Raw genomic sequence first — 14,290 nt, forward strand, 5'->3', positions numbered from 1 at the left:
GTGTGAGGGTGTGTGTGTTTATCTTACAATGCACCAACTAAATCTATAGCGATCGCTTTGCTAAAGTGACACTGCAGACATTGACCTACTCCCGAAATCTACCTCTGAATAACAGACAAGCGCTTCTGACTTGGTACAGGGGTTATCAGTGGAGCAAAATGCAAATAGTACAGCGGATATTGCATAATGTGGACATGTATGGACTATTTTCTGTGGGACAAAATTGCAAAATTGAAGTCTACTGAAGAACATGAAAAGTAGATTTAGGCATTCTTTGGTTAAAATGACATCAATATGAATGTAGTCCCAACAGTGATTCACAAAGGTGAAAAGGTTAGAGAAATGCATGACTTTTGGGGAGAGAATAATCTGTGGGTTTACCAAAATGCTGTTTAACAAGAAGACAACGAGGCTGACCAAGGCTTGTCAGTAGAGGAATATCTCAAAGCAAAAGTAAAAAAGGATTTCTAAAGAAGAAAAGAATCACCGTGACATGGTCGAGTATGTCCCTTGACTCTAATCCAGTGGGTTCCAAAGAGAAGGCAATGCAGCTCTTCCATCAAAGAGTGACTAAAAATAGATGCTCTTAGAGGAATGGCAAAAAGTCTCTGCAGAAACTGAAAAATGGTATCCTTCATGCTGACAAAAACTGATTTACTAACAGAAATAGATGTTTGTTTTAAAAAAGAAACAATGTGAAAATTCAACTAATTGTTCCAGTTAGGCAAAATGGATGTACAATACTGTGCAAAAGTTTTGTACCAGCCCTTATTCCTTTATATTTTGCTTATTAAAAAATATAATAGATAATTTATTTAAATATAGGCCAGCATAAATGGAATTTCAGTATATTAGGCAAAAACAGAGTTTGTACAATTATAACAAACTTAAAACCTGATATCATCACCTTTACGCTTCAACACAACCTGAACTCTTTCAGGCAGGCTTTCCTGTAATTTCTTTACGTAGTCTCCAGGGTTCTCGAAGGACATTGAAAGTTCTTGTTTGGATGTTGACTGTCTTTTGTTCATTTCTCTGTCAAGAGGATCCCACACTGCTTCAGTAATTTTGAGGTCTGGGCTCTGATATGCTTTAAGAATGGTGTCTTGCTCCAAGAGATTTGCACCTTAGGTAACGGAAACTCTAGGTCTTCTTGCCACAATTACTAAATCTTCTAGGAACCTTGGGGTGAGTTTTGACCCACATTTCACTTTGGATGATTATGTTAAAGCTGTGGTTCACTATCACTTGTATCCCTTATGAAATCTTTCCAAGTTGAATTCCACTGTGCCACCCTCTGGCTTGCAAACTGTTATTAATGACTTTATTTCATCATGTCTGGTTTATTGTAATTCATTGTTCGCTTGTCTTAACAAATCTTCCTTGGAACGTCTGCAGGTTGTTCAGAACACTGCTCCAAGGCTTCTGACTAAGTCTTGTTAGAACTCACATATCTTACAGTTATTAATTCAGTTGCACTGGCTCCCCATTAGTATCAGGATCCACTTTATGATTCTGCTTTATACTTTTAGAGCCATGCATGGACAAGCACCAGCACAAACTCATACATCCCCTGCAGTTCCCTGAGGTCATGTAATCAGAGCCTGCTGAGAGCTACACGAGGCAGAGTTTTTGCCCCAGTTGCCCCAAGACTCTGGAATTCTCTCCCACTGAGCCTGAGATCTATGGACTCTTTTTACTTTGATGTTCTAGCTTTTTTCATAAAGCATTTATTTTTCTTGAAAGGTTCTCACTTAAATGGCTCACTGCACACCATGGTGAGATATGTCAGCAATCTTTGGCAATTACTTATTTATTCACCTAAAGAAATGCAAACAACTTGTGTGATTTGTGGCAGGGTGCTAGAAACAAAGTGCCTAAAGATACAATTTTAAACAGTTTCTTTGAAAAAATTATGTGTTATGTCAGGACACAACACAGGTTCATCCCTTGAATTAGGTGCCTTCTTAATACTTAGCCCCCACTTTTTTCACACCCTGGCTCATAATCAGTAACAGGTCAACGACCACCTCAGAAGAAAACCTCCACTGGGGTTTAAATACCCATATCTCTCAACTTTTTGTTTTTTGAGCTGCAGAAACCTCTTGGATGAGAAAAATGTCTTCACAAACTTAAAGAAGTGCATTAACCTTTTAAGACTACCATGACCTGAATAACACAGAACCTACACAGATATATTTCTGTTTATGTTTGAATGATTCATAGTGTTAAGTGGTTCATCAAACACAATCATATTCCTCCAAAAATAGTCAAGTACAAGAACTGGACTGGCAGTGAGTGAAAAAGCAGCCGAAACCTGGAGAAACCTGGAGGACTATTGCTTGAGACCACCAAATGACAAGTCTGGCTACTTTGAAGCTAAATATGAATAAACGAGGGATGGCTGGAGGCGTTTTGCACAATACTTTATTTATAGACAGTGTAATTTTGAATTTCTTAACTTTTTGATAAGATGACATAGATGCATTCGTTTCTGCTATACTGTGCGTAAATGTTATATATCAGCAGTATTGCAACACCTCACAAATGTTACAGTATTCGTTTAGTTATTTTAATGACATGTAACTACTGCTAACCTACACAATAACTCTTAGGAAACCACTTCCAGGAAATTCTGCAGGAACAGTACCCATGGCCAACTGCTGTGCTTCTCCCGAATAAAGCTGTGACATTTTTATGGAGAGACCTGAATTCAGTGGGAGGAACCCAATTATCCTGTACCTATTTCTCATTCCATGCACATCCAAGTCAGCGTTGAATTGCATAACGTAACAGAGGACGCGTGTTGCATAAGGGCAGAGAAAATAGGTAGCTGGTTTTATCGATCATCGGCCACCACTGTCCCGTTTTCGTAAGACTTAAAAAACACAAAAAGAAGAAAAAAACAACAAAAAAAATGCAGTCAGAGGTTACACATGGCAACTTGTACCAGGAAACTGTTAATAAACTCCAAAAACCAGTTACAACTCCCTTAATCGATCCCTGTGTAATATGACAGATCGGGAGAGAAACCAATGGACGCGTGGGTGGGCGGGATTTATATGGAGAATCAGCCAATCTGAACCAGGAAGCCACAGGTCAGCCCAACAGCTGCGAGTAGAAGAGCTGCACGGCGTTCGGTGTAGCTAATGTGGCTTATTTCAGCCTGTTGTAAGTAATAAGTTAGTCATCTAGACGTGATTAGAAATGCTGTTAAATGTTACAGGTAGATGCTCGTGCTTTATGTTAAAAATAGGCAACTCGTGGAGCTAAGTCACGCGTTGACGTTAAACGTACTCAGCGAAACTTTTGCAGAGTTGCAAAAAAGAAAAAAAATTGCCAAAATGGAGAGTCACGAACGGGCAGCGGCACTGGGCGACGGCGTGCTCGACTTCTCACGCTTGGGTTTGAACACTCTGAGCATTGACAGTATCACCGACAGGAGGAAAAGAGATACCAAACAGCTCTACCTGAGCTACAACCGACTGGCCTCGCTGCCGTCGTCGGTCACTCTGTTCTTCAACCTCGAGTTTCTGGACATTAGCAACAACGGACTTTCGTTCATCTGTGAGGACATTATGCGTCTGACCAAGCTGAAAACACTTATAGCCAAGAACAACCGCCTGGACGAGTTCTCGCTGCCCAAGGAGTTCGGCTCTCTGCAGCTGGAGGTGCTGAACTTTAGCGGGAACCGATTCGAGGAGATCCCGCTTCAGTGTACCAAACTGCTGCGCTTGCAGTCGCTTTCACTCGGAGGAAACAGATTGAAGAGTATACCTGCAGAGATCGAAAACTTAACCAGGTAAGGTAACAGCATAAAACGGACGAAAAGTCAATATATGGGGGACGTTCCAGTCAAGCGCTGAGGTAATGGATTACGTATAGCGTCCAATCTGCGTATCTTTGACTCAGGCAATCGACAATATTGCACAACCCCAGGCCCAAGCTAAACCCACCACCAACGACCCACTTCAACACTGCTAATATTAACTATATTGTCCACGCTTCGTCTGTGCATAATACATCTGGCACAACTGTTATAATGGGTAACTGGTGTGCTTGTAAAAATAAATAAATAAATAAAATAAACCAGGAGACAATACGTTTTTAAAACTAGTTAGGTCTGTGCCTAAATAATAGATATTTTTTATTTGCATACTGATGCAATTGTTAAAACTGACAATATTAACTAACTTAAATTGAAACTTGTTAATGGTTTTAATGCAAAGTCCCATCTAGTCAAGTCTAGCCTTGTATCTCTGTTTGAATCACTGTTAGTGAATGGTAATGATAAATAACTAAGATTAAGGAAGGATACCATTATCTTGCAGATTTTTTTTTTTTCAGCCTCAGAGGCATACATCCTTTTTTTTTTTTTTTTTTTTTTTTTTTTTTTTTTGGTTAAAATCTCAGATATACTTATTGCTATCTGTTTGCAGTTATTAGTGTGGATAAACACTGTCCTAACTCTGACAATTAAAATTATTATACCAGTAGCATTAAGTTATCAAACATGCTTATCAAAAAAATATTTCACTTTCTCTTGTATGATTACAAAATAAAAATATACATTCATCAACCTGTCTTATGTGACATTTTCAGGGCTTAGACTGTTTATGACTTAGCCCAGCTCTGCTCAGCCAGTCAGCAACAATATCTGATCATAGCTAACTAAATCTCACCTGTCACGCGACTAAAATATTACTGCTAATATCTACAGTTTGTTTCCTGATGTTTTTTTAACTTACTGAACGCTAAACATGTTAATATGCATAAATCCATAAGTTGGTGGTTAATGAAATATCTTAGTAAAAATTAGTTTTTCCTGCCATTCTTTGTTTTATGTTATAGTAATTTTAAAATGTATGTGAAATTCCATATTAATTTCATATATAAATTGATGAAATAATGTCTTAATTTTTTTGTAAGTATTTTTAACCAATTTTAAAGAAAGAAAAGTTATTGCTGTTTCTGGGAATATATTAGGATATGTGAGTACTGGACCCAGCATATAATATCCAACATATAATATGATGGCGTTTCTTATGGGAAGTCATATTGCTCAAGAGTTGTCTGCCATATTGAACGGGACATCGCCACTGGTTGCTAGGGAAATCTCTCTACTGGTTGGCTGTGGTTCCTGGAGGTTGCTGGCCCTCACTGGGTGAAATCTGTTGCAAAAAAGGTTCTGCACTAGAAATATCAGAGTAATTACTTTGGTTGCTAGCACATTGCTACAGTTGCTGTAGTTTTTCATGTTTGTCTGCAAACATTTGCTAATTACTAGCCGAGCCACAGAACAACTTGAAAAGGTGTGACAAAACTGGAAATGGAAGAGATTTGTCTTTACAATAAAAGTTTTGCTCCAGCTGTGCAGCCAGAAAAATTCAGAAAAAGTATTTGGAGACAGATCTCTCACTTCTGTTCAAACTGTGACTGCAGTAGCAACCAAAGCAACTACAAGGAGGGTTTTGCCAACAGGGGAATACACTTTTCCTAGTGACAGGTGATTGCCACGGGGTCACAGGCTTGCTTTCCTGTTTTCACAGCAACTGCCATCAACTTCCTGAAACCACTTGAAACTGCTGGTTGCCAAATGGTCTTTAGGGCTGTCTGATTGTGGCTGTATTCGATTGACGTCTATGGGAAAATGAACCTCAGCCCTGACAACTTTGCTGGTGAATTTATTGATTCAGTCAGTCGCTCAGTTTGGTTTCTTGTTGAATAAGACACTAACTCTATTTTGTAAGTTTTGATTATTCTAAGTTTCAGAAAGGAGGTTTATCTGGGGATAACTGGCTCAATGGTTAATTATATGTGATTTGCAAGTCATTACCCAGTGAGAGTCTAGTTTCAGTGCAACATAATTGCCTCGTCACATCTGGTTTCAAAACACCAAGGTGGCATCGACGGAAATGCTCATCTCAAGGCTTCGAGAACGGATTTCACAACCCATTTTTTTCCCTAAATCACAGTAGCTACGCCCATCTTTATAGTGTATGTGTATGTATGTGTCTTTCCATATGCCAAATTAATAATTTGGTGGTGGCTTGTCTATTCTAAGCTGTTATTTAGTGAAACATTAAACGTGATTTTCTGCACACTTTATACTTAAATTTGACTCCTAACATTTTTCATTCTTCCAGAGTGTGCATGTGTTGGTCTGCTTCTACCAGTTTGTCGTTGTCTGTTTGCTTCATTTGCACACACAGTATTTTTTTTATTTTTTTTTTAAAGCATTTTAAACAATCACAGTGATGTGGCAATTTCGACACTTCAAATGAAGTTGTTTGTTCTTCCTCTCTTTGTGGGTTTAGCAGTTTGAAACATTTAGCGCTTATCACATCAGTCCATACGTCTTGACACATTTAGCTCAAAAGTTTATTGTGCAAATATCGTGTTTCAGTCTGTGCAGAATCATATTGACTTGAGCTGTTCCACAAATGATCTTGGAGTGGTTTTAGATAGAACATAGAACACTAGTGGAAGGAAAGTTGCAGCACTGTGGACGTGATTGTTGGCAGAAAGTGCAGCAGTTGAATGAATTCCCGAGCAAGAACGTGATTTATAACAAAGCTCAAAAGTTAACTGAGGTCAGAGGAGCTCATTTCAAAATAAAAGTCAACAGCTGAATTCTGTTAAACTTTTTCAGGCTGGTTGTTTTGCTGTTTTCTGTTAAACGGGGCAAAGCAGGACAAGGACTTCTTATCTTCAACTGCTGACAGGTACAAGTGTCACAGTGACCCAATGCTGGGCCAAAGATCAAGCCTCCTAATCGTTTTATCAACATGTAAAAAAATACTGCAGCTCAGAGGCAATGGATAAAAATTGCTACTTTAATTATAAGTCACATGCAGGCAGGAAGTATTTAGACTTTTTTTTTTTTTAAAAGTAAGCCTTTTATATGTGGACAGTACAGTACTGTATTCACCATTTCTCTTGGAAAAACTGCTCAACATTGAGTTGCATTTCCGAATTCAGCCACACATTCTCACATAGATTGAAGTCTGACTCTGGCTGTTCCTGGAGGTGCTTATCAAGCAGAATGGAAATGGTGGGCTTAATTGTTAATATTCTGGCTTACTCACTTAAAATAACTTGATGACACAATAAAAGATACTCCACACTGCTAAGCTGCCCTGTTCCCTCAGTTTGTTGCACGGTTGTCTTTGGAAATTCATCACGTTGGTCATGTGGAAGAAGGATCGTTACAATGTTACAAAGCCCTTTACAGATGTTGTCGGCTAAAGTAGTTATCTGAAGATGTGTTCAGACCAAATACGAGTTCAAAATAATTCATCTTGAGACTGTCTTCTCCTGACACCACCAACAATCAGAAATGGTGGAGAAACATACTGTTTCTTGGCAGCTTGAAACCTATGGTTCAACTTCTCTTTTATGTAGAAAAAGGGTGGGGAAGAAAAAGCTCTTGGAGAATATTGAACAGATATAATAAGTGAATATTTTTCTGGAGTTCCAAAGTTACAGTTGACTCTGTTTGCATGAAGGGGAAACTTGGCTTCACATTTGATGTGAACATATCATGAAAGGGACTTTATTTTATAGACAAGCTATCTAATTGCTGTAGCTGCCTGGCTGGAAAAAGGCAGTGTATATACTTTTTTTTTTTTCTTTATTATCAGGACTAATAAGCCTCTTCTGCTCTGACTCATTGGACGGTGGTGTTTTTGTTTGTTTTCTGTGTATCTGTGTGCGTGTGTGTTTTAATTAACATTTACATTCTTTTCTCAGCTTTAATGCTGCATCAGCTGAAGCACCCTGGCAACAGTTGTGCACGCAAAGACATTCCTTTTGGTTATGTGTCCTATAGCTCCTGATAAGGGTTCATTAAGTCTCTTTGCGATGTAGGAAATTTACTGTCCAGCTGCTATCATATTCATTGATAAGCACACTTTGATTACACACTGGTGATCTTTGTTTCCAAAAAGCACAATATGTTACAGCACAGGTTTAAAGGCCATCTCCTGATCTAATTGATTACATCCATACAAACTCATCTGTGTCCACTATAGCTGCATGTTGAGAAGTTTTTCTCGTTCTTCAAAAAGAATCCTCCATGCTGCAAAATGACTTGTAACTCTACACCTTTTTCTGCCTGAGTAATTTTCAGTTTGTCCTCGTTGACCCAGTTGCCTGTAGCCCGTCCTCGCTGACCTTGTGAGTTTGTGAGCCTCGTTCACACAGAGCTGGTTCACACTGTGTTTTATTGAGCATGAAAGGAAAATCCAGTGCCCAGTATATGAACCAGGAGGTCCTGGATCACAGAGACAACACTGATTGGTCAGAGACGAGAAAGATGGAATGCATCTCAAAATCCTGAAGAACACTGGATGGTGTTTGTATGCGGAGACTGTCACTGCAGCCAAATCTGTTATCCTAATAAGAGTTTCAACTACATTAATATGGTTTTCCTTTTAAATCTAAACTTATGCTGCATTTCTCTCTTTTGAAGTCAAAGCATCTACTGTGAATTAAGACTGTTTGATCCTCTGGACATTGTTTTTGAATTGAAATGCAAGAAGTTACTTGCATTAAAATGTGTACAAGATTGGAGCCTGCCTGATATGGGATTTTTAAGGCAATACTAATGGTTAATATAAAGGGGGGGAAAGTCAAGCTAGTATTCTTTAGCCATTTTTGGAAAATATAGCCAATCTAAGGGGGGCGGGAAGTTGAGTCACTTTTCTTTCCAAGCTCCTTAGATTACTACAATCTGGATGACTGAGAACCTACACAGACAATTGACCTGATACAACTCATAAGATTTGTGACAAACAGGCTTGGGGGGGGGAACCCCATCAATTATAGAGTCTACAAAAGAGCAAAATTTAGTCATATTGCCAATGAACTAATACAAAAACATAACTGGTGAATTATCTAGGCAAGCAGTGAGTGAATGTGTTGTGCTGTGGTGTTAGGGGTGCAAACGGAAGAAGACAAAGTACATGTAACCACATGAACCAGCTTTATAACCTTTAAGGACGCGCTGAACTTGATTAACTGATAAACCTCGCATGTCAGCCAAATACCTGTAAGATGGGGAGAGGTGCCACACTAACAAGTTTGTTTAGGTTTATCCTTCCCATGACCCAAAAATTAGTCCCAGGAAGCAATCTTGCAGGATGGCTGGTCATTGTGCAAGTTATCACTAACACTGCTATGCTCAAATGACAGTTTATAAAATACAGCAGCGGGTATAACAAAACTATGCATGAACAATGATGTACCATGAGTCAGTTCATGATGTGTCTTTGAAATGGACAGTTAGTAGTTTTGTGTCACGGTGTGGGCAGTGAGCAGATCCTGAATGTCTCCGTTCTTTTCAATGAGAGGGCTTGCCGAGGGCTCAGCCACCAAGGACAGGATAATGGCTTCATGTCTCGCAGTCGCTGTGTCATCAGTTCCCGCACGCAGATGGCCTGACAGCTTACTTTCGCTGACCAGCCATCCATAGCTCTCTCCATGTCTCTCTTTGACACCCACCCGCCCCCCACCCACTCGTGTTCTCGATACCTGCAATAACTCAGCATGGTCTCTTTTTTTTTTTTTTTTTTTTTTTTTTTTTTTTTTTTGCCTAGCGACACAAGCATGTATATGTCAGTTTTCCTCAATGTAAATATCACCTCAGCATTTATTTAATGTCTGTTTTTTAACAGAAAACAAACAATACTTCCTTCTGCTCATTTCTCTTTTTCATATTTTGTGAGCAAAGTTTCATTTTTGGTGACAAACCTGAACTCTGAGCATGAAACGGTGAAGCTTTAGCTCCCCCTTGTGGTATACTTTATTGTAACATTTTATTTGTTTATTTAATGAGATGAAATCTTCATTGGTGGCTAATACAGTGCTCTTTGTGGTATCTGCGGCCTTCAGCCATCAGCAGGGTTGACAGTTAGGAGTCTGAAGCTATGGGTATAAACTCCTATTGTGTATATGACAGGAGTTGATTTGAAAAAACAACCGTCCACTGCACTCCAGCATTTGTGATGGAAAGAGTAATTTTATTGAATTTAGATTTATTTATTTACATTTGTTGTAGTAAAAATCACAAAGGAGAGAAATGGATGCTCTACAACAGAGCACCATATGAAAGACTGTACTATACTTTGTGATGCAGGGAGGAAAAAATCTCGAGATTGAGAATCAGTTCCTGTTTTCTTTTGTCTTCTGTCAGTTTGGAGATGTTGTACCTGGGCGGAAACCTTATTTCAGCCATTCCTCCTGAAGTAGCGAATCTGCCCTACCTCACCTACTTGGTCCTGTGTGACAACCGTATCCAAAGTGTCCCACCGCAGCTCACCAGGTAATATCAGCACTCTCCCACTATCCTAGCAATCGCCACACGCCAGTCTACCTAAAGCTTGACTATGTGCTCTCCTCAGAGATGCTATCGGAGTTAGAACTGTAATTTATACTGCATCGATCTGATAGCTGAACTCTCAAGTAGTCATGATTTTTATCAAAAAGCAAACAAAGCTCAAATCATTTCAGAGTGCTTATGCATCCGATTCTAGGCTCCACTCTCTGCGATCTTTAAGCCTCCACAACAACTTGCTCACTTACCTGCCAAGAGAGATCCTGAGCCTGGTGCACCTGCAGGAGCTCAGTCTTAGAGGCAACCCGCTGGTTGTGCGCTTTGTCAAGGAGATGACCTACGATCCACCCTCATTGCTAGAGCTGGCAGGGCGCACCATTAAGAGTCGAAATCTTCTGTACTCCCCTTTTGACCTGCCTGCAAACCTGGTGCGTTATCTGGACCTGGCCAGCAAGTGTCCCAACCCCAAGTGTGCCGGTGAGTTGTGCCTAATGACTACATGCCATGTCACCAGTTTCACAGTGAACAATAGGTGGGCGAGGTTGCTGTGCTCCGAGCCAGCTGTGTGCCTCAGATAATCAGATTGAGGATATCCTCTCTCTTTGATATACAGAAATGTAGCAAAAGAAATCGCACATGGATTAATTGTACATATGGTGACCTCCTTATTTGAAACTTGTTTTATGAGCATCTATCCATTGTATCAGTGTATATGACAGGAAAAGGATAAGCATCATGGCTCCTTTATTTTTATCTTGTGACCTTCTTATGGAAGTTTCATATCCCAGGTTGGGAACCACAGTGATATCACCATGCTCACCACACTTGTGAGCTGCTCACCACAACTGTTGTTCCATATATTGTATATTGTGTGTGTGTGTGTGTGTGGAACAGCACAAATTACTAACTTACTTACTTAAGCCTGACTGTGCATTTCCTGTCACTCTTCTTGTTCCAGGTGTGTACTTTGATTCGTGCGTTCGCCAGATCAAATTTGTAGACTTCTGCGGAAAGTACCGGCTACCCCTCATGCACTACCTGTGCTCCCCTGAGTGCACCTCTCCCTGTAGCTCCAACCCGCAGAGCGACGCCGAGTCTGAGGAAGAGAACAGCGTGCCTGCTGACCGCCTTCAGAGAGTGCTTCTGGGATAGTACGACCCTGAGGAACGTCTGATCCTCTGGCCATACAAACCCTTGACAGTTTGCTACTGTTTTTTATAACACTAACAAGGACCCTGATTAAGACTTTATCGGACATATTAGTGCTCATACACATAACTTTTGTTTTTCTTTCAGCCACTGAAATGCACAAAAAAAGTGAGACAACTTACCTTTGCTTTGAACTAATGTGAAATCTATTCTATGAATGTTTTGGGGGGTTTTTTGTTTCATGAAGTGTTGTCTGTTTTGTCTCACCACACATCAGTCTACCTAAAGCAAATGAAGGAAGGTCCATCCACGCCTGCTTGCCTCATGGTTGAGCACAGGAGGGCAGCAAAACCCTTGTTTGACTGAAGGAGTGAAAGGATTCTTTTTATTTTCAGGGCAACATGTTTAGTTGTAATTACAACATTTCATTCTGTGCAGATGCTACAGTGTATTACTCTGCATTTACACTTTGAGTATGAGCTCTTTGTCAGCCTTCATCTGACTTTACTTGACCATCAAGGCTGATGTGCAAACAAAGAAAAAGTCAGTTTTTTTAATAGTATGTGAGCAGGAACTTTGAACATAGTTTCAAACTGCGGTACTATAAATATTTTTTTGTGGTTTGAGATGGCCTTATGTACACCTTTGCTTTGCCAGTCCCACACAATACTAAAGGACCAGTATGTAGGATTTTGGTGGGGAGGGTTCACTTTCACTCATGTGGATCAACACTGGAGGACCAAAAGAAAATTAAACGTTGCTGGCCAAAGCTAGATACGTCACATAACTGAGAACAAGCGCAAGCCTGTCAATTTTCCAGCTCTTTCAAACCACATTTTTTTTTTTTGATCACCTAAATATGAAAAGCAAAGATTTGTGAACCATAAGTTAGACATGTGGCTGTCTGTCAGCATACTCAATGACAAGGGAGAAATAAACTCTGGTCAAGTTAAAACATTGTGTTGACATGAATCTAGCTGTAACTTAAAATCTAGTTGTCCGTTCAAATAAACCATCGCTGACAACCTTGGTATCTGTGAAGGAGATTACTGAGGACTGAACTTTAAGATGAGCTCTTTAACACGTCTACTTGTTGCCTGTGAAGTCCGAGTCCTCACAGATGGAAAGTAACTGTCAACTATGCCAATAGAATGTGTCTTTGCTTTTGAAAGACTGGGGTGTGTCAAAGACAATGGTTCACATAGAGTCCAATACTCTGTGCTTTGTTAGTAGTTGTGAAACAGTTGAGTGTCTGATTATGTGATGTAATGGCTGTGCAGCATTTTGGCTAAACACAAACCAGGTGAAGAAAACCTGGTTTTGGCTTTGAGTACAGGAGCGGGTCCTCGTCCACCAAGCTCCACTGTTTCTACTTTAGCCCAGAAGAGATGAGTCAAACACTGACTCTACAGAGGACCTTTCATTAACGGCCACTGCAGGTTCTTCAGAGGTGTTGACTTGTTTGTCATGTTGCTAGATCCCACTTAATCCTGCACACTGCCTTCAGAATAGCAAGGTGGCGATCTTTTATCAGTGCTTTTGTCTCAACTGCACGCCACCTTTGGAGAAAAAACGTTGCGGTGATGGCTTGGTAGTTTTAAATTAACTCAAAGTAGTGGTTATGTGGAAGAATGCTTATCCAGGCTGACTCACAGGAAGTGGATGTGGGTTGGGCCAGGGAAAACCATTGACTGTGCGCACAAAAACAATAGCTATTGAGCACAACTCAGTGGCAGCCTTTGTGTTTATGTTCAGGGCTGTTAGTTTTCTGTGGGCATAAGCGTATGAAGATGTATCTGAATAAAGCCCACAGTCAGTGATATATGTATGGTTACATATCTGCTGCAACTTTCTGCTTGTGTGGAAAGCTGGGTTATTTTATAATGTCCCAGACAGTCTGTGTCCATTAGTCAGGAGAAGAATTCCCATTTGGCTTCACATTAGACCTTAATGTTAAGAAAACAGAAGAACATTCTTCTATGTTACAGAAGCTACAGTAGTTACAATTCCTAAGTGCCTTACTAATGGAGACTTCTAACAGCGAAGCAAGTATGTAGGAACGTATGAAGAAACTGATATATGCACCCTGAAATGTGACCAATTTAGCATTATAAAAGTCATTTTTATCTGATTTCCGTATTCATCTGTTTAACAGCAAATACACAAAATAGCCCTTTAGAACAAAATGGATTTATATAAATGTATAAATCCATTTAAAAAAAAAAAAAAAAAAAAAAAAAAAAAAAAAGTTAAAGTGCTACATTTGTAACAAGCTTTGGAATAGACAATGCTTAAAAATGTATAAAATGGTACATGCTTTAACCCCAGATATTGTAAGTAGATGTACAGTAAATAATGACATTAATAAAGACTGATTGTTATATCTTTAAGTTGTGTTGGTATTGTGATCTTTTCTAATTGATTTAAAGCAAATGTGAGCAACAACTTGGGGGAATTCTTCAGTCGCTTTCAGTTGCATTGATGTTGTTATACGATTTAAATACAGAGGCTGCTTTTTAAACATCTGGTATCTGTAATGTGCATGTGTGCAAATGATTCGCACAGCTATTAGCTGCAACTATAACTAACGTGGATTTAAAGTTACATGTTCACCGTTTTAGTCCTGAAAAGGACAAGATCGCATTCCTTTTACATGTATTTTCTGTATGTGTTGGTCTGAGGAGCAGAATCTCCTCAGATCCACACAGCCTGTGACTACAACTACATGGATTACTGTTTAACCCTAATAGAATCAGAATGTGTTTTAATGTTGGGGGAAAAAACAATAGATCCTTACTTTATTAG

General features: G+C 39.5%; 1 protein-coding gene across 1 annotated transcript; it reads left to right on the forward strand.

Annotated features, from left to right (window-relative positions):
* The first annotated feature begins 2,627 nt into the window (after window positions 1–2,627).
* lrrc58b (leucine rich repeat containing 58b) lies at window positions 2,628–13,601 on the forward strand. Its single transcript, XM_003452943.5, has 4 exons — window positions 2,628–3,802; window positions 10,196–10,324; window positions 10,536–10,813; window positions 11,295–13,601. Exons 1-4 carry the CDS (start codon window positions 3,231–3,233, stop codon window positions 11,486–11,488), a joined length of 1,173 nt encoding a protein of 390 aa, XP_003452991.2. The 5' UTR covers window positions 2,628–3,230; the 3' UTR covers window positions 11,489–13,601.
* The last annotated feature ends 689 nt before the right edge of the window (window positions 13,602–14,290 follow it).

This window comes from Oreochromis niloticus, linkage group LG16 (assembly GCF_001858045.2).
Source record: "Oreochromis niloticus isolate F11D_XX linkage group LG16, O_niloticus_UMD_NMBU, whole genome shotgun sequence".
In the NCBI taxonomy this organism is placed as follows: domain Eukaryota; kingdom Metazoa; phylum Chordata; class Actinopteri; order Cichliformes; family Cichlidae; genus Oreochromis; species Oreochromis niloticus.